The sequence below is a fragment of the Ammospiza caudacuta genome, chromosome 11 (genome assembly GCF_027887145.1).
Source record: "Ammospiza caudacuta isolate bAmmCau1 chromosome 11, bAmmCau1.pri, whole genome shotgun sequence".
Taxonomy (NCBI): domain Eukaryota; kingdom Metazoa; phylum Chordata; class Aves; order Passeriformes; family Passerellidae; genus Ammospiza; species Ammospiza caudacuta.
In genome coordinates this window covers 26,987,267-27,005,019 of record NC_080603.1, presented here as the reverse complement: position 1 = coordinate 27,005,019, position 17,753 = coordinate 26,987,267, and the positions used below count along the sequence as shown (strand labels likewise).

Here is a 17,753-nt window from a genome sequence, read left to right as displayed (position 1 = left end):
GAGGTTTCTGCTCCTAGTAAAACACCTCACAAAAGTAATTAGTTTCTTTGTTCTCTTCTTTTTTCTAGTAAATTGCCTAAGCAAGACTTTTTAGCTTCTGTCCAATTAGCTATCCTTAAGTTTGATGTCCCTTAAGCCTATAAAGCAGCTTTTTCACCTAATCGAGGAAAGAAACTTCTAAGCTTCTTTCCTTTTAAAAAAGACAAAGAATAGTTAATGTGTCAACAAAAAGCACATTCTTAAAGGCATGCACTTCCTGACACAGCTTTGGTTGCAATTTCTATTACAGCCTAATCAAGGTGGGCTTGATTTTCGAGTGTTTATTGAAGTGTGAAATGTGGGGTTATTCCAAAGGTTTAAAACTGCAGGTTTTTCCCAGAGCACAGTGTGAAATGCCCTGCCACACTGGGCACAACTGAATAAATAAATAACCATTTACCAATAAATAATAATGATTTACCAATAACCAATAACAATTGGTGATTTCTGCTCACCCCCAGCCGCACAGAAAATTCCAGAACAGACCCCTTAGCTGACTGTGATCACCACTGGAATCCTGGTGTGAAACCACCCATTTTTGGGCTTGGCACAAGCACAGTGATTCCCTCAGATGCACAACAGCCAGCAGGGCAATGTCTATCAGGTTCTGGTAACCTGCATGGCTGAACTGCATTGCCCACCCTCTTACTCTGTGGGTTTGTAACATTCTGGTGTTTTTCCAGGTTGAAGAAATGATTGCAGATATTCGTGATGTTTTTATAAAAACCTTGGATGAACTTTCCTGGATGGATGCGGAGACCAAAAAGAGAGCAGAACAAAAAGTAAGTTCTGTCTGAAATATTGGTAATGTGTAGTTCTATAAAAATTGGTATTTCAATTGCTTGTCCTGACAAAAAACAAGCAGTAACTTCTATATTATGATACCAACAAATTTATAGTTATATAGGCACAGCAGTTTAGGATTCCAAGGGAAGGTCCTCTGGAGATATGCACACAAAATAGGAAAAATCTGCATACAAGATTACGACCTTTCAGGCAAATCAGTGATTAAGGAGCTAGATAATGAATATCTACAGGAAAACAATACTGAAAATGAGAAGGAATGATTTCTGGTGACTTGACCAGCTATTAGGCAGAACAGGATAAAACCCATAAACTTGTGCTTTCAGTGAATAAAAACTTTAAACAAAATCTATATATAATTAACATCCTGCAGTTTCTGCAGTGGCTTCCATATTGCCTTTCTTATGTAATTTATTATTTAAAACATGGCTGGATTTGCTATGGATATCAAATTCCCTTGTCCCTAGGCAAGAGCAATTAAAGAGAGGATTGGTTATCCGGATGAGATCGTGACAGATGATGACAAGCTCAACAGTGAGTACCAGGAGGTAAGTTTGCACAACAGGCAGGGGGATTGGAAAAGGGTTTGCAGAGAGGAAAAGGGTCTGACCCTTCCCACTGACCCCTGTGTGCCCAGCTGCAGGGGGAAGGGAGAAGGTGTGACCAGCCAGGTATGGATGTGACACGAGATGTGACACACAGATGTGACACGCAGACGTGCCACACAGACGTGACACGCAGACGTGACACACAGATGTGCCGTACAGATGTGCCGCACAGATGTGACACGAGATGTGACACAAGATGTGACACAGATGTGACATGAGATGTGCTGCACAGATGTGACACGAGATGCGACACAAGATGTGACACAAGATGTGACACGAGATGTGCCGCACAGATGTGCCGCGCAGATGTGACATGCAGATGTGACACACAGATGTGACACGAGATGTGCCGCACAGATGTGCCACACAGATGTGACACAAGATGTGACACACAGATGTGACGCGAGATGTGACACAAGATGTGACACAGATGTGACATGAGATGTGCTGCACAGATGTGCCACACAGATGTGACACGCAGACGTGACACACAGATGTGACGCGAGATGTGCCGCACAGATGTGACGCGAGATGTGACACAAGATGCGACACACAGATGTGACACAAGATGTGACACAGATGTGACGCGAGATGTGCCGCACAGATGTGCCGCACAGATGTGACATGCAGACGTGACGCACAGATGTGACACGAGATGTGCCGCACAGATGTGCCACGCAGATGTGACATGCAGACGTGACACACAGATGTGACGCGAGATGTGCCGCACAGATGTGCCACACAGATGCGCCACACGTCTCTGGTGGCATTCCACGGACACATCCACATTCTGTTGGGCCATGTGAGGCCACGCACGGAGCTCAGGGCAGCATCGCAGGGGCACAGACTGGCCCAGCCCTGGGGCAGAGCCTGCCCAGGCACGGAGCTGGCTCTGCTCTGTCTGAGGTGGAGCTGCTCCTCTCCAAACTGGCAGCTGCTGGTCAAGGGCAACACCAGGAACTGCTGAACTCCACTCAAAATATGTCTAGAAAGAGAGAATGAAGAGCTCTGGGAAAAGTACCCAGCTGCCAACATAGATCCAGCTACAATATCAACTCTGTGGTGTAGCAGAGCTCTGCAAACCAAGGTCTAATTGTAGATCAAAAAATATTCTTAGAAATGTTTAGCTCATCATACTTAAGACTAGATTTTCCTGACCCGTGTGTCTTTAACACCACCACTAGCTCCTCTTCTCTCTTTCTTTTTAGTTGAACTACAAAGAAGAAGAATACTTTGAAAACATTATCCAAAATTTAGTATTTACCCAGAAGAAAAGGTTGAAAAAGCTTAGAGAAAAGGTGGACAAAGAGGAGTAAGTATTTAATAATAGTCTGTCTAGTCTTTTATCCCGTTTTCACAGGAGAAGGTACCTTCCAACTTCAAATATTATGTGATTCTCTTACACAGTTTCTAGGCTTATTCTAGCAATCATTAACCTTGCATTAACAATTGAAATGCTAACGTTTATTCTTCTGGTGTTGCCAGGTGGATAAGTGGAGCTGCTGTTGTCAATGCTTTTTACTCAGCAAGTAGGAATCAGATAGGTAAGGTTTACCTATTTTTAATATATGTATGTATGAACTTTTAAAATCAGGAAGCGAAACCATCTTGATGTAACAGATTTGAGTACAAAGATTCCTCATGCCAGCCTACCCAACAGCATCCATGGGAATGCAAAGCCCTGTCCATTCTGGCTGAGGATTAGAACCACATGGAGGCCCCAAGGCTTGTGAACCATCCCAGCCCCCTTCACAGGGCTGCAAGGCTCCCCAGAGTCACGAAACATTTCACAGCATTAATTATGCATCTCAATATTTCTGTCACGTCCATTCTGCAAAGAGTGTTTGAATTTTAGTCATCCGAGTGTCACAGACTGCAGTGTCCTTTCTAGGCCATCACTGAGTACTGTGATCCACCCTAACTCCTGAAAACAAGTCCAAGGAAATGGAAAAGCCTTGTCCTGTAGGGCTCTGCACAGAAATGAAACAAGATTGTTTCTTGATGTGAGCATTTAGCTCTTGACTGAACAGTTAACACAAAAACTTCCAGAAGGCTTTGTTTAAAATAGCTTTGTTCAGTAATTTGTAGGAAAGGAATCATGATGTGGAAGACTGAAACTGGTGACTGGCAGTTAATGTGAGTCATAAATTCTTACCTCATCCTTCAACTATGGCATGCACAGGATAATTAAAGCAGTCTGATCTTTAGAGTGATGTCTGAATTAGAACTAGACTTTAAAAAACCCTCCGAAGAGCAGCTCTGTGCATGGTGTGTGGGGAACGTGGGGCTCTGTGGCTCCATCTGGGTGAGGTGTGACCTGCTCTGCTCCATCAGCAGCTCAGACCATCTATGCTCCTTGATAACAGATAGAACAGTGGGACATCCATTCCACAGCAAACCAGCACTGGGATTGTGCTAGCTATCAGCTCACTGCTGATACCCTCTGTGCTCCCTGATAACAGATAGGACAGTGAGACATCCATTCCACAGCAAACCAGCACTGGGATTGTGCTAGAGCAGCCCAAGGTGGCTCCTCTCACTGCTGATACCCTCTGTGCTCCTTGATAACAGATAGGACAGTGAGACATCCATTCCACAGCTAACCAGCACTGGGATTGTGCTAGAGCAGCCCAAGGTGTCTCCTCTCACTGCTGATACCCTCTGTGCTCCCTGATAACAGATAGAACATCTATTCCTCAGCAAATTAGCACTGCACTGGGATTGCTGTGGCAGCAGCTCTAGAGGTGGCTCCTCTCACTGCTGATACCATCTGTGCTCTCTGATAACAGAACAGTGGGACATCCATTCCACAGCAAACCAGCACTGGGATTGTGCTAGCTATCAGCTCACTGCTGATACCCTCTGTGCTCCCTGATAACAGATAGGACAGTGAGACATCCATTCCACAGCAAACCAGCACTGGGATTGTGCTAGAGCAGCCCAAGGTGGCTCCTCTCACTGCTGATACCCTCTGTGCTCCTTGATAACAGATAGGACAGTGAGACATCCATTCCACAGCTAACCAGCACTGGGATTGTGCTAGAGCAGCCCAAGGTGTCTCCTCTCACTGCTGATACCCTCTGTGCTCCCTGATAACAGATAGAACATCTATTCCTCAGCAAATTAGCACTGCACTGGGATTGCTGTGGCAGCAGCTCTAGAGGTGGCTCCTCTCACTGCTGATACCATCTGTGCTCTCTGATAACAGAACAGTGGGACATCCATTCCACAGCAAACCAGCACTGGGATTGTGCTAGCTATCAGCTCACTGCTGATACCCTCTGTGCTCCTTGATAACAGATAGGACAGTGGGGCATCCATTCCACAGCAAACCAGCACTGGGATTGTGCTAGAGCAGCCCAAGGTGGCTCCTCTCACTGCTGATACCATCCACGTTCCCTGATAAGAGATAGAACAGTGGGACATCCATCCCACAGCAAACCAGCACTGCACTGGGGTTGCTGTGACAGCAGCCTGCACACACAGCACAACTGGCTCATTTCTAACCTCTTTGTTATTTTCTGGCTTTCCCGTGGCTCTTTCTCGTCCTGAAAGAAAGCCCTAGAGCTGAACTGGATTTTTACTGAAATGCAAGAAGTATCAATCTTCTTCCTTTTGCTGTATGAGGACCGTCACCCAATTCCTTCTGCCTGTTTAAGTTGTGCAGAGCTACATCCACCTCCTTCTCAGGGAGAATTAAAACTTCATATTGCAGGGGCAGCAGGGAGACAGGAAAAGACCTTCAAATACTAAGTGGAACTGAATATTTTATAGTATTTTATTACTCTTAATTTATAAAAAGATCAGAATTGCAACATGGTTTCTTTTTAAATGAATTGTTTTGTAGAAGAAGCCTAGAAAAATGAGCAGAGAAGTGGGTAAATGGAACTGCTTTGTTCCAGTTCTTTTATTGACAGCTTGGCCCATTTTTATTGATTCCAGTGGGAGTTACTTGTATTTTCAAGGGAAGAATAAATTCCTGTCTCCGAGATTGATTTGTGATGGAATGATCAAATAATCTATTCTTCTTGGGGGACACCCTCCCACTTCTCACAATGTTGTGAGGTTTGTTTAATGATGAGACTGAAGCCTGTGAATGCTAAGTGATGTAAATTGGAGCAAACTGCTTTTTCCTGCAGAGCAGAAGCGTAACAAAGCACGAGCTGGTCATGGTTTTGGAAGTGTCTGAAGAGGGGGGTGGCCCTGCTGCTCTGTTGCTGCTGTCCCACAGCATTCCCACATGCCAGTCGCTTGTTGGGACATCTGAGAGAATGGGCTGGTTTGGGCTGAGCCCACAGCAGTGGTCTGGCCCCACTGTACCTGCAGGGTGACAGGGCAGGGCCTTGCCTGTGCTGTGCCTTCCTCCTCAGTGTTAACTGCTGTGACGGTGTTCACAGGGGCTCTTGGATGAGGGAAGAGACGAGGATCTGACTCCATGTTTCAGAAGGCTGATTTATTATTTTATTATATATATTATATTAAAACTATACTAAAAGAATAGAAGAAAAGGTTTCATCAGAAGGCTAGATAAAAATAGAATAGAAAAGAATGATAACAAACCAACATGAGCTAATCCCAGATGCACCTGCTGCATTCCACAGCAGCAGATAATCAATGTTTACATTTTGTTCCTGAGGCCTCTCAGCCTCTCAGGAGGAGAAATCCTAAGGAAAGGACTTTTCATAAAAGATGTCTGCGACAAGCCATGCTTCCTTTGCAGTGTTCCCTGCGGGCATCCTGCAGCCCCCTTTCTTCAGCGCCTCCCAGCCCCGCTCCCTGAACTACGGCGGCATCGGGATGGTCATCGGGCACGAGATCACGCACGGCTTCGACGACAACGGTGAGCGCCGGCTGCCCTGGCAGAGCACCCAGAGACCAGGGCGTGTGACACGCTCCAGGGTGTGTGACACGCTCACAGAGTGTGTGACACGCTCACAGGGCGTGTGACACACTCACAGGGTGTGTGACATGCTCCAGGGTGTGTGACACGCTCCACGGTGTGTGACATGCTCACAGGGTTTGTGACACGCTCACAGAGTGTGTGACACACTCACAGGGTGTGTGACACGCTCCAGGGTGTGTGACACGCTCACAGGGTGTGTGACACACATACAGGGTGTGTGACACACATACAGGGTGTGTGACACGCTCACAGGGTGTGTGACACGCTCCAGGGTGTGTGACACGCTCACAGGGTGTGTGACACACTCACAGGGTGTATGACACGCTTACAGAGTGTGTGACACACTCACAGGGTGTGTGACACGCTCCAGGGTGTGTGACACACTCACAGGGTGCGTGACACACTCACAGGGTGTATGACACGCTTACAGAGTGTGTGACACACTCCAGGGTGTGTGACACACCTCAGTGCTCCATCCCTGCAGGGAGCACCTGGCAGGGAGCTGAATTTCCCTGTGTAACTTGGGCTCTGGGTTTCTGAGCCACTTCAGCGCTGCTCTCCCCAAGCGCACTCCAAAGCGGTGCTCGCTCCAAGCCCTCTTCCCTCGTATGAATAATTCCGTTTAACTCCCTGTCACAGGCAGGAATTTCAATGAGAACGGGGACCTGGTGGACTGGTGGAGTGAAGAATCAGCGCGGAAATTCAAGGAGCTGTCCCAGTGCATGGTGTACCAGTACGGGAACTTCTCGTGGGACCTGGCAGGGGGACAGAACGTAGGTCCTGCCTGGGAGGCGGCGCTGCTCGCAGTGCAATAGCAGAGTTATTCCTCTCTGTTCCACCACGGCTCTGCCTTTTCACAGCCTGGCAATGCGTTCCATCACACAGGACAGGGAACAGATAGAACTCCCAGCCCTGAGGTTGTCCCAAAACGTGTTGAAGTGTGGGAGCTCAGAGAGAGGCCAATGAAAATAGAGAAGAAAATTTCAGCATATTTTGCTGCCCTTTTATTCGCACATTAAATTCAATCAAAGCATGATTCTAGATTTTGCAGCTTTGACTATCATTAATCAATATGATGGACTAATACTTAAAATAACGATTTTTAGAAAACAGAATTAGATGTTTCCCATTATCAAAGCTTCATCATCTTTGGTGCTATTTGACTGACTTAGAACGTGCCAAATAGAGAATTTCCACGTATCTGGCTACCAAGAAGCCACTGAACTTGCCTCCTATACAGAAAAATACCTTCTAGCAGGTTTGCTGATGTCTGTTAACAACAATTTCAGCAGTTTGGAGTTTGGATTTTAACTTGTTCTACAGATTCTCTCCACTTCCTCTAACTGGAGCTGTGGTAAGAAACTCAGGATTAAATTCCAGGAGAGAAGAGGAAGAATAAATGAGCAATGACTAAGTAGCAGAAAATCTGGGTGAGAGATACAGAGCTGAGAAAGTTGCCTGGAGGGGAAGGAAGAGGATTAGAAAAACAATAGTATCTCAAAACATGGATTTTGAGACAAGGGACATAAAGACTTTTCAGAGATTTTAACATAATCTTCTGCTAAACCTTCAGATTTTAAGGTAATTCTTGCCATTAGAAACTGGAAAATGCACAAAGATTGGTGTTACAGGTCCTGGATGAGCTTTTTTTTCAGAAACCAATAATTTTTGCTTTCTATTTTACAGCTGAGTGGAATCAACACACTAGGAGAAAACATTGCTGATAATGGGGGTGTGAGACAAGCATACAAGGTAAGGAATACCCATTTCTCTATTTTAGCTGAAACTGTCAGAGATTAAGAAAGTCAGTTTCAGAGCCTTGGAAGAAGAAACACAATTTCTGTGTTGGGGACAGGACCAGACCTACTGTGCCATCGAGGCCTGCATTAAAGCCACTGTCCAGCCGTGGTATCTCTCTCACCCTGTAACCACATCAGGCTACAGATTACCTGTTCCTAGGGAGCTCGTTTTCAATGGTTTTTTCCCTTTGTGAATAAGGAATGTGAGGAATGGAAACATTCACTGGCTGGCATTGGACCATGACCTGGAGACAGTGCTGACACCAGCAGCTGGCTGCCTCTGGCTGTGTTTTTCACCAGGTTTTTCACGCCAGGAAGGAGGGCAGGATGGCTTTCTTCTGAGCCACAGACATAAACACTTTGCTTTTCATCTTGCTCAGGTGACCTGGGCCCTCTGTGCTGGTATCTCAGGGTGCCAGAGACACTGAACTCCCTGCACTAAGCCTTGCGGGCAGCTGGATGCTTTCTGGCTTTGCTCTCCTTCTCTTCCCCAAGAGCTGCTGGACTCCCTGGCTGGCCGCCATTGAGACTGGCAGTCAGGGAGACTCAGGTTATTTTGTGATCATGGTCTGGGATAAAGCAGCCCGTCAGCTTCTTCTGTTTATTCACAAATATCCTCCTTCTGCTTCCCTGAACACCTTCTGTGGCAAAACACTCAACACTTGGCAGCTGAGTGCTGTCCCTGCCCAACAAAGAGCCTCTGGATGCACGGCCAGCTCTCACTGCAAATGGACATGTTTGAGGGCAAACACAATTATTAATGAGAGTTAAGGAATGGTTTGCAAGCCTAAAAGAGGCTTCAGGATTATTAGATTAGTGTGATCTTTGGTTACTGGAATATTTGTGCAAAGTGCAAAGCCATGAAAGGGGATACGCTTTCCGAAAGGAATGGGAGTAGCCAGAAAAATTAGGTCAGAAGTATTAAAAATTATTATGACATCATATAAACAGTAAAAAAACATCCAGAAGGAATCATGAGGGGTCAGTATCCCACCCCCCTGCCCATGCAGGTAGAATTAACCCCTTGTGCATCCTTCCAGCCTCCAGAGGAGCATTCCCACTCCTCCTCGCGGCGCTCCCGGTGCCACCATGGCTCTGCCTCCAACAAACACAACAATTGCTCCTTTCTCTCCTGTGACCTTTCACATATTTGAGGACTTACATGCTTCAAGGCCCAGACTTCTCTCCTTTAGACTAAACAAACCCAATTCTTTCAATCTTTCCTCATAGGTCATGTTTGCTGGACCTCTGCTCATTCTTGCTGCTTTCTTCTGGACTCTCTCCAGTGGGTCCACATCTTTCCTGAAGGGCAGTGCCCAAAAGTGGACAGAGCACTCCAGCTGAGCCCTGGCCAGAGTGGAGTAGAGGGATTACTTCATGTGTTTCATATAAGCCACTCCTGTTCACACACCCCAGTACAACACTGGGCTCTTTGCACTGCTGTGGCACTGCTGGCTCTCGTTCAGCTGTTATCCATGGAAACTTCCAGAAGTTTTCCATGGACCTGCTCTCTGCTCATCCCTCAGCTGTGCTTGGGCAGTTGATTGGCTTTGCTCATGCTTTGCTTTGGCTCTGACTCCAGGCAGAACATTTCTGCAGCATCTTTCATCAGGGATGAGACACCAACAACACATCCACGTTTGACATGTCTCCGTAAGAAACATGAAAGCAGCTGCCCTTACTGTGGCAAGGTTTTAAACCCTTCTGCAATTCACTTTTAAAAAACCAAACCCCAAGCAACACACAGTGGGAAGAATCTCTTTTTCACAGTGCAGCATTAGATAATTGATAGCACAGTACTAAGAAATGGCCCTGATGTCTTCTGCTTCAAGGTGGCACATGTGGGATGGATGGCCAAGGGAGGCAAGGATTAATTATGTCAAAGAATCTGTGTTCCTCCTTGTCATTATTTCATTTTGACTGGAAAATGCTGGAAGTGGTAACATTTCTGCTCACTTCATTCCACAGGCTTATGAGAACTTTGAGAGAAAACATGGAAAAGAAAAACTCCTTCCTGGTCTCGACATGAACCACAAACAGCTGTTTTTCCTGAACTTTGCACAGGTATCCTTTCCTCCTTGCCTGAGGGCTTTGAAAACCACTTGGCATTACAGTTTAGCAGCAGGTCAGAACAGGCTGCCTCCCTGGGCTAACTGAGAGCTGGCAGAGCTGCAGAGCTGAGCAGTGCTCACTGCACAGCAGTGAAATTAAAGTCTTGTTGGCTGATTTTTATCTTCCCCAAAGAAATTAATTCAGCCACTTGTAAGCCTGGTAGGAAGTGCCTTGTGACCAAGTGCCTTTGTCTGAGGACATAGACGTATTTTTTTAAAATACACCCTTTTTCTCTGTGTTCTAATGTGGAATTTATTCTCATGAACATCAGGTATTTCACAGTTAAATAACAGCAGGTCTCTTCCTGTAAAATCTGAGGCTAATGATGCTTTTCTGTTACCTGTGCAGGTGTGGTGTGGCACGTACAGACCAGAATATGCAGTGAACTCCATCAAGACCGACGTGCACAGCCCAGGCAGATTCAGGTCAGCAGAGCCAGCACCCCAGAGCAGCCCTGATGTGTAACCCCTCTGCAGCATGGGATCTCTGTGGGGAACTGCAGAGACCCTGCCCAGGGCTGGGCTGCCCTTCCAGGGGGCTTTGAGATGCACACACCACAGGCAGAGCACTCTGGAGAGGGCTGGGCTGTCCCTGTCCCTCCAGCACTGCCCAAACGGGCAAAGCCCTTCCCAGGCAGCTCCACAGGCAAAGCAAGGATGCGGGATCATTGTCTCATCCTGGAGAACATCCAGCTTAATTCTGTCCACACTGTGGGATGTGGACAGCCTGCACCCCAGGACACACAGCATCGCCTGGCTGTCACTGTGTGACTGTCACTGCAGAGTCCCAGGGACTGTGCTGGGATCCAGGGCTCATCCACAATTCCCAGCTCCTGCAATAGCTCCTGTAGGGTTCTTGTACACCAACAGCTCTGATGAGCTTTCACCCTCCCCTGGAGTCACAGGTAGGATCACTGGAGATCCTTGCCCTCCCTGCTAACAAGCCCTGTGCAGTGGCACAACACAGATGTGCATTCTGTGTCTGGTGAGCCCAGCCAGCCTTCCCAGGACCAGCTGGGCTCAGTTCAGTGGAGCCCTGCAGGAAATGTGGCTGCTCAGGCCGGACTGGGATCTTTCCCTTTTCTCTGGAGTCAGAGCAGCCTGTTCATCAGCAGTGCAGCAATGTGCTCTAACAAGCCTGTCTGGTCCCACGCCACGCTATCAGTGGCAGCGCAGCCATCACAGCATCTGCGGGGAGGCTGAGCCCTCTCCAGGCTCCACGTCCACAAGAGCCAAGCTCTGTGCTGATAGAATCCCCCACATTAACCCCAGTATCTTTCTCTGGCTTTCAGCAATCCCTGTTTGCCCCCACGCTGGGATGCTCAGTGAAAGCAGCGACTGTTCCTGCTGTTCTCCGTGTTTCCCTAGGGTGGGTTGTGCTATCTGGGATCTCTCCCAGAGGCACTGTGTGCTCCTGCAGCCAGGCCTGTCTGCTCTCAGTGCTAATGAGGCTCCAGAGGCCCTGCAGAGCCTCAGCACATCTGATTTGGACGAGGTACAAGGCCTTTGAAGTGGCTGGTTCAGCATCCCGTGCAACGAGCTGTGTTTGTGTGCACCCTGGGCACGTCACATCGTGCAGTGCCGTCTGTACCTCGGCAGGACAGGCTATAAACTGTGCATGCAGGGACACAGGTGTTCATGAGAAACCTGACAACATCCCCAGAGTGGGCAGTCATTTACAGCATGAGGCCCCCTAAGAGCTCTAAGACAGAAAACATTTCATGAGACATACCCACAAAATTAACACCTAATGACATACTACACAAGTGTCAGGAAGGCTCCCCAGGTGCCTCTTTTGATTATTACCTGGGGAGTGCAATGAGCCTTTTCAATACCTGCTACACTGGCTGGGGGCTGCTTCTCCTTGCAATAGAACAGGCAGCTCCTCATGGAAGTTGTTAATTGCAGTGCATCCCATTTTAGCAGACCTTGTTCACTGGAGCAGTGAAGCACAGCTAGATGACCAAATGCATGAGGTTCCTGATAACTGTTTTTCTAACCCTTTTTCTCTCCATCTCCTGCTCCACTGCTGGCTCCCAAGAGCAGGGAGTCACTTTTGGCCTTCTAGAACAACTGAAGTATTGCAGGTGTCCCTGCTGAACTTCACCTCAGCTTCTGTGGGCACACCCTGGTTCTAAGGATGAACATAATTCTCAGAATAATCATGAATTACTCAAAGAAACAGTTCTTTAAAGAACTTCTGGGCCACACTCAACATCCATCAGTATCTGTGTCTGACCTGTTTCCCTGCATAGGTATGTGCTGCTGTATTCCCAATCCTGAAGGAACAAGTGACTCTTAGCAGATCTATTCACACGTGTTCACAATTACACATGTAAAATCAGCCCTAGCTGGAACGGCCTCATACTCAATCCCCATGTTGAGGTGAAAGCCATTGTTTGTATGAGATTTTTGCCAGAAAACTCATTCACTGGAAAATGTGTGCAGAACGCCCAGAGGAGCAGCATAATCTCAGTTAAAACCTGGTTGGTGTAAAAATGTAAATGAACATTCAGTGAGGATTTACCACCACAGCCCTTGACCTCGGGTTTTGTTTTCCCTTCACCAAGACACTTGTCAGCAAAACGGAGCTGGAAAAGCCCTCGGTGGAAACCACTGACAAGTGAGAAATCTGTTTGGGGGCAAGAACTGGCTGGTGAGAGCCAGCCATGAGCAGGGGACAGGCCCTGTGTTTCTGGGGTTGCAATAGGAGCAGGACAAACTGAAGGAGAAAACCCAGCCAGCCCTTGAGGTGAGATGAAGCAAGGCAGGGCTCAGCAGCAGGGCGTTCCCCACACTACGCTGAGGTGACACAACAAAAACAAGTTACAAAATATGGGTCGTGTTGTTTGTTTCAAACCCAGGCCAGCAGCAATGACAGCGTGTTGCTTTGTTTTAAAGGGTGCTGGGGTCGCTGCAGAACTCGCCAGAGTTTTCAGAAGCCTTTTCTTGCACCACGAGAGACAACATGGACCCTGCCGAGAAGTGCCGCGTCTGGTGACGGACTGCACACCTCACACCTCAAGGAGCTTTCCAGGAACAGAGACCTTTCCAGCTGATTCGAGAAGGGGAGGAGGGAAGGGAGCAGAGTGGAATGTGCTGGAGACACGGCTGTAACCCTTGGTAAACATGCAAACCCCAAATCACCACCCTGGCAGCAGGGAAGGCAGCGCTGGCTGCTCCTCCCCAGAGCCCGCAGGACCCGACTCACCTGGCAGTGCACAGCTCACCTCACCTGCAGCTGTAACCCTGCCCACAGCCCGGGGGAGTCATTTGAAATGGCCAAGTACAGCCCATGATCTCCCCCGGGCGGGTGAGTGCAGGTTTCTGATCGGGGCAGGAGGGAAACACTCAGAAACACACATTTTAGCCATCATACCACGACAGAGAGACAGCAGTTTATATCCCAGTGTCAGACTATGTACCCTCTGCTGTTGCAGGAAATGTGTTCTACCAAATGTTTTCATTTTTACTTGAAACCATTTATACAAGAGGAGTCCAAAGACCTGCTGTACTTAAGTAACTTCTCACTGATTACTCCAGCGTGTATTACCTGAAGTCTCTATTTACAACAGTTAATTTACAGCTTTCCAGCCCAAATGGAATCGTAGGTAATTTATTAATTTCTGTACCTATAATCTGTAAGATTGTGATCAAAGACCCTTTCACCATTTTCTAAGCTTTATCTTGCTTTCTCTAAAGTCGCTCTTTTTTAAAGTTTCTAGTAATGTATAAATCATAGTTTTTATATTTAAATCTTGAGCTACACTTTTGACTTGAAGTATTGTAACATATTTTATCAGTGGCTGCATAGAACTGGGAAATTGGACTAAAGCATGGTATCGGGCAACAAGACAAAGCCTACAAAACTGAGTTCTCCAATGGAGGGCGCAAACAGGGGAGTTTCCAGGCTGACTGTCAGTGCTCAGGCTCTGATCCTGCACACCACTCGTACGTGTTCTGATCAGTGTCAGCCCTCACATCAGCAAAGCTGCACAGCTGATTGCAAGAGTCTGAGGGAGCTTTAAGCAAGAGGGTAAAAGGCTTTAAATCTGCAATGATATGTATTAAACATCCTCATGCAGATTGCAAAGGAACTTACTGCTTTGTTTATCAAAGCAAAGACATTTGCAAACCAAGTACCAGATACCTCAGATGACTGCTACAATAGGTCTATTTAAAAAACCTATGTCCTTTTAGCCGAGTTTGTCATCTGATCAAAACATTTTGATAATAAACTGAAATTATGAGCCAAATGCAGTGCGTGTTCTTCATAGGAATTATGAAAATGGCGCCCCCGCCACACCCGGACCAGGACAGGGACTCGTCACGCGTTGTTCCCTTTGTGCTTCTACCCAGAGCAGGGCAGGGCCCTCAGGTTTGGGGCATAACGGGGTCACACGGGCACAGGTGAGCGCAGGTGTGTGAGGCGCTGTGGGAACAGCCAGGAGCAGGTGAAGCTCTTCCCTGGGGGGGTGTCAGCCTCTGGGGCAGGAGAGACACAGCAGGTGAGCAAAGCGCCCTGCAGCAGCTGTCCTTGGTGTGAGACTGGGAACGTCCCACCCAAACTCTGGCTCACAGGCAGCTGTTACCCCTGTCCTACCCAAACTCTGGTTCACAGGCAGCTGTTATCCCTGTCCCTGTCCTTGTCCCACCCAAACTCTGGCTCACAGGCAGCTGTTATCCCTGTCCTACCCAAACTCTGGCTCACAGGCAGCTGTTATCCCTGTCCTACCCAAACTCTGGCTCACAGGCAGCTGTTATCCCTGTCCTATCCAAACTCTGGCTCACAGGCAGCTGTTATCCCTGTCCTACCCAAACTCTGGCTCACAGGCAGCTGTTATCCCTGTCCTACCCAAACTCTGGCTCACAGGCAGCTGTATCCCTGTCCTACCCAAACTCTGGTTCACAGGCAGCTGTTATCCCTGTCCCTGTCCCTGTCCCACCCAAACTCTGGCTCACAGACAGCTGTTACCCCTGTCCTACCCAAACTCTGGCTCACAGGCAGGTGATATCCCCACGGCTCTGCTCTGCACCAGTCATGCTCTGTATACACCAACACCCTTAAATGGGATTATGAGCACTGAAGAATATAAACATGAGCCGGGAGGTTTCCAGGATGCAGCATCCCAGGACAGGGGGACAGACACTCCTCTCTGCCTGACTTACTCCAAGAGCTGTTCAGGGGACACAGGGAAAGCCAGGCAGAGGCTGTGGGGCAAGCTTGGCATCCTACTGTAACAATATTGTGGTGGCCAGACACTGAGCTATCACCTCGCTTTAATAGTGCAGCACCAGCATTTTCCAAGAAATCTGAATGTGCATGGGTTTTTCCCCTCAATCACCAACACCTCTTTGAGAGAAAGGAACCTGGCTCTCAAACACTCATTTTATTTTTCAGGAATGAAAAACCCCAAACCTTTTGCTACCCCTTTTACCCCCGCATGTGAGGAGAGCTGCACGCTGTACAGCTGCACCACGACAGACACCCGAGTGGGCAGTCTGAAGGTGGTTACAAAAGGTCACTGCAGAGTGCTCAGTGATCTTCCAGCAGCGTGGGGGATGCATATTTTCTTGGAATAATCTTCTCTTTATTACCCCATAAAACTGGCAGGAACTCCTGCTTTGTGTACAGCAATGATATTGACGCCAGCCTAGAAAGTTATTTTGGTTTGCTCTGCCAAATCAGATCTCAAAAATCAGGTAAAGCTAAACCAGATTGCAGTGTTTACATTTTATCTCTGTAACATTTTAATTGGAAACATTCGATTTCCAGCGTTGTGAGACACCCAAAGGGCTGTTTGGGCCAGCGGGCCCTTTCAGAACTGCTTCCCTCTGTGCCTGGTAAATGAAGTGAGTTGTGAAAACACAGAGGTGGTCGGTGTGGAGTCACAGCTGGATCAGTCTGGGTGGGCTCAGACACTGAGGGATGGAAGGTGGGACCCTGAGGTGTGTGTGGATCAGCCCAGGGAGGGCTCAGACACCAAGGATGGAAGGTGGGACCCTGAGGTGTGTGCCCAGGTGGGCTCAGACACTGAGGAATGGAAGGTGGGACCCTGAGGTGTGTGCCCAGGCGGGCTCAGACACCAGGGATGGAAGGTGGGACCCTGAGGTGTGTGCCCAGGTGGGCTCAGACACTGAGGAATGGAAGGTGGGACCCTGAGGTGTGTGCCCAGGCGGGCTCAGACACCAGGGATGGAAGGTGGGACCCTGAGGTGTGTGCCCAGGTGGGCTCAGACACTGAGGGATGGAAGGTGGGACCCTGAGGTGTGTGCCCAGGTGGGCTCAGACACCAGGGATGGAAGGTGGGACCCTGAGGTGTGTGTGGATCAGCCCAGGGTGGTCTCTGTGCCCAGCCAGCCCCTGAGGGAGGAGGGGGATGCTCCCACCTGCAGGGACCCCCGAGGCGCCGCTCAGGTGTCACAGGACACAGCAGCCGGGCAGGTATCAGCAATCCCAGGGTTTATCCCCTCTCTCCCAGGACATCTGATGACCGTGGACCCCCTGTGCCCTCAGCTCGTTCCCAGGAGCACAAACCCGGTGTAAGACAATTCCCAAAGGAATGTCACACTTCAGTGCTGCTGCCGACTGCTGGAGTGGCCAGGAATGTTCGTGGCTGCACCACGGCCAAATCTATTTGTGTTTCCATTCCTAAAGCTCAGCAGACAGTGCCCACAGATGGAGACAGGATGTCTGACTGATGTGCCTTCCTCACATTCTCAAAATTATACTAATTATGTGAGCAGGGGTGAAAAAATTGGTTTCTTTCTCTATTTAACCCCATCAGAGTTTGTTAAGAGTTTTTTCACATTCCCTTAAACACACATCTTGCTGGGATTGTCCAGACGTGCCTCTCACAATCAATTCTCTGCTTTAACTGGGGATTGAATTATTAATGATTTCATCTTCTCAGAACTGCAGTTCTTCAGTAGAAAAATCTCCATGCTCAAAAGCCCCGAGCTGTCAGTGAAAATGCAGTGATCTGATGCTCAGTTGTGATTTAAATGGCAAAGTCACTGGAAGTTCACGTGGCTTATTATTGACTGGGGGAGTATAATTATCTCCAGTTCTAATTAAAGAGCAAAGCCCAGCGCGGGGCACTGAGGGCCCTGGTGAGCCCTGCTCCTGCTCAGGCACACTGAGCTGCACAATCCTCCCAGCCCTGACTCAGCCTGGGCTTCTCTTTTCCAAGGACATGCAATGTTCCGTTTCATAACAATGGAGTCCAAGAGATTTTCCCCATAATAACGCTAAAAATACTTGCCCAGGCCCCATGAGAAATTAACCCTTGCCTGTTTCTACCAAGCCTGAAGCTCCTTAGCTGGTGGTAGCTGTATTAAAAGTTTGCTGTTCAGCAAGCAAGCAGGATCCTGACCTACCACGAGATTCCAAAAACCACTCCCTAAATTTCAAATAATCTGAGAACAGGGAAATAGGTTAGGTGATTCTTCCTAATGGATAAAAAGTGTGCACAACATTTACATGGCTG

The 17,753-nt window shown here is 48.1% G+C and overlaps 1 protein-coding gene across 2 annotated transcripts in view; it reads left to right on the top strand.

Moving 5' to 3' along the window:
- The window catches only part of MME (membrane metalloendopeptidase), a 35,132-nt gene extending 20,628 nt beyond the window's left edge, over positions 1–14,504 (top strand). For both annotated transcript variants that reach the window (XM_058812532.1, XM_058812533.1), the window contains 10 exons: positions 723–821; positions 1,311–1,391; positions 2,660–2,763; positions 2,937–2,995; positions 6,172–6,291; positions 6,994–7,127; positions 8,041–8,106; positions 10,122–10,217; positions 10,614–10,690; positions 13,166–14,504. In XM_058812532.1, the coding sequence (XP_058668515.1) occupies positions 723–821; positions 1,311–1,391; positions 2,660–2,763; positions 2,937–2,995; positions 6,172–6,291; positions 6,994–7,127; positions 8,041–8,106; positions 10,122–10,217; positions 10,614–10,690; positions 13,166–13,265 (936 nt within the window). In that variant the 3' untranslated portion in view covers positions 13,266–14,504. The remainder of the gene's footprint in view (positions 1–722; positions 822–1,310; positions 1,392–2,659; positions 2,764–2,936; positions 2,996–6,171; positions 6,292–6,993; positions 7,128–8,040; positions 8,107–10,121; positions 10,218–10,613; positions 10,691–13,165) is intronic.
- The last annotated feature ends 3,249 nt before the right edge of the window (positions 14,505–17,753 follow it).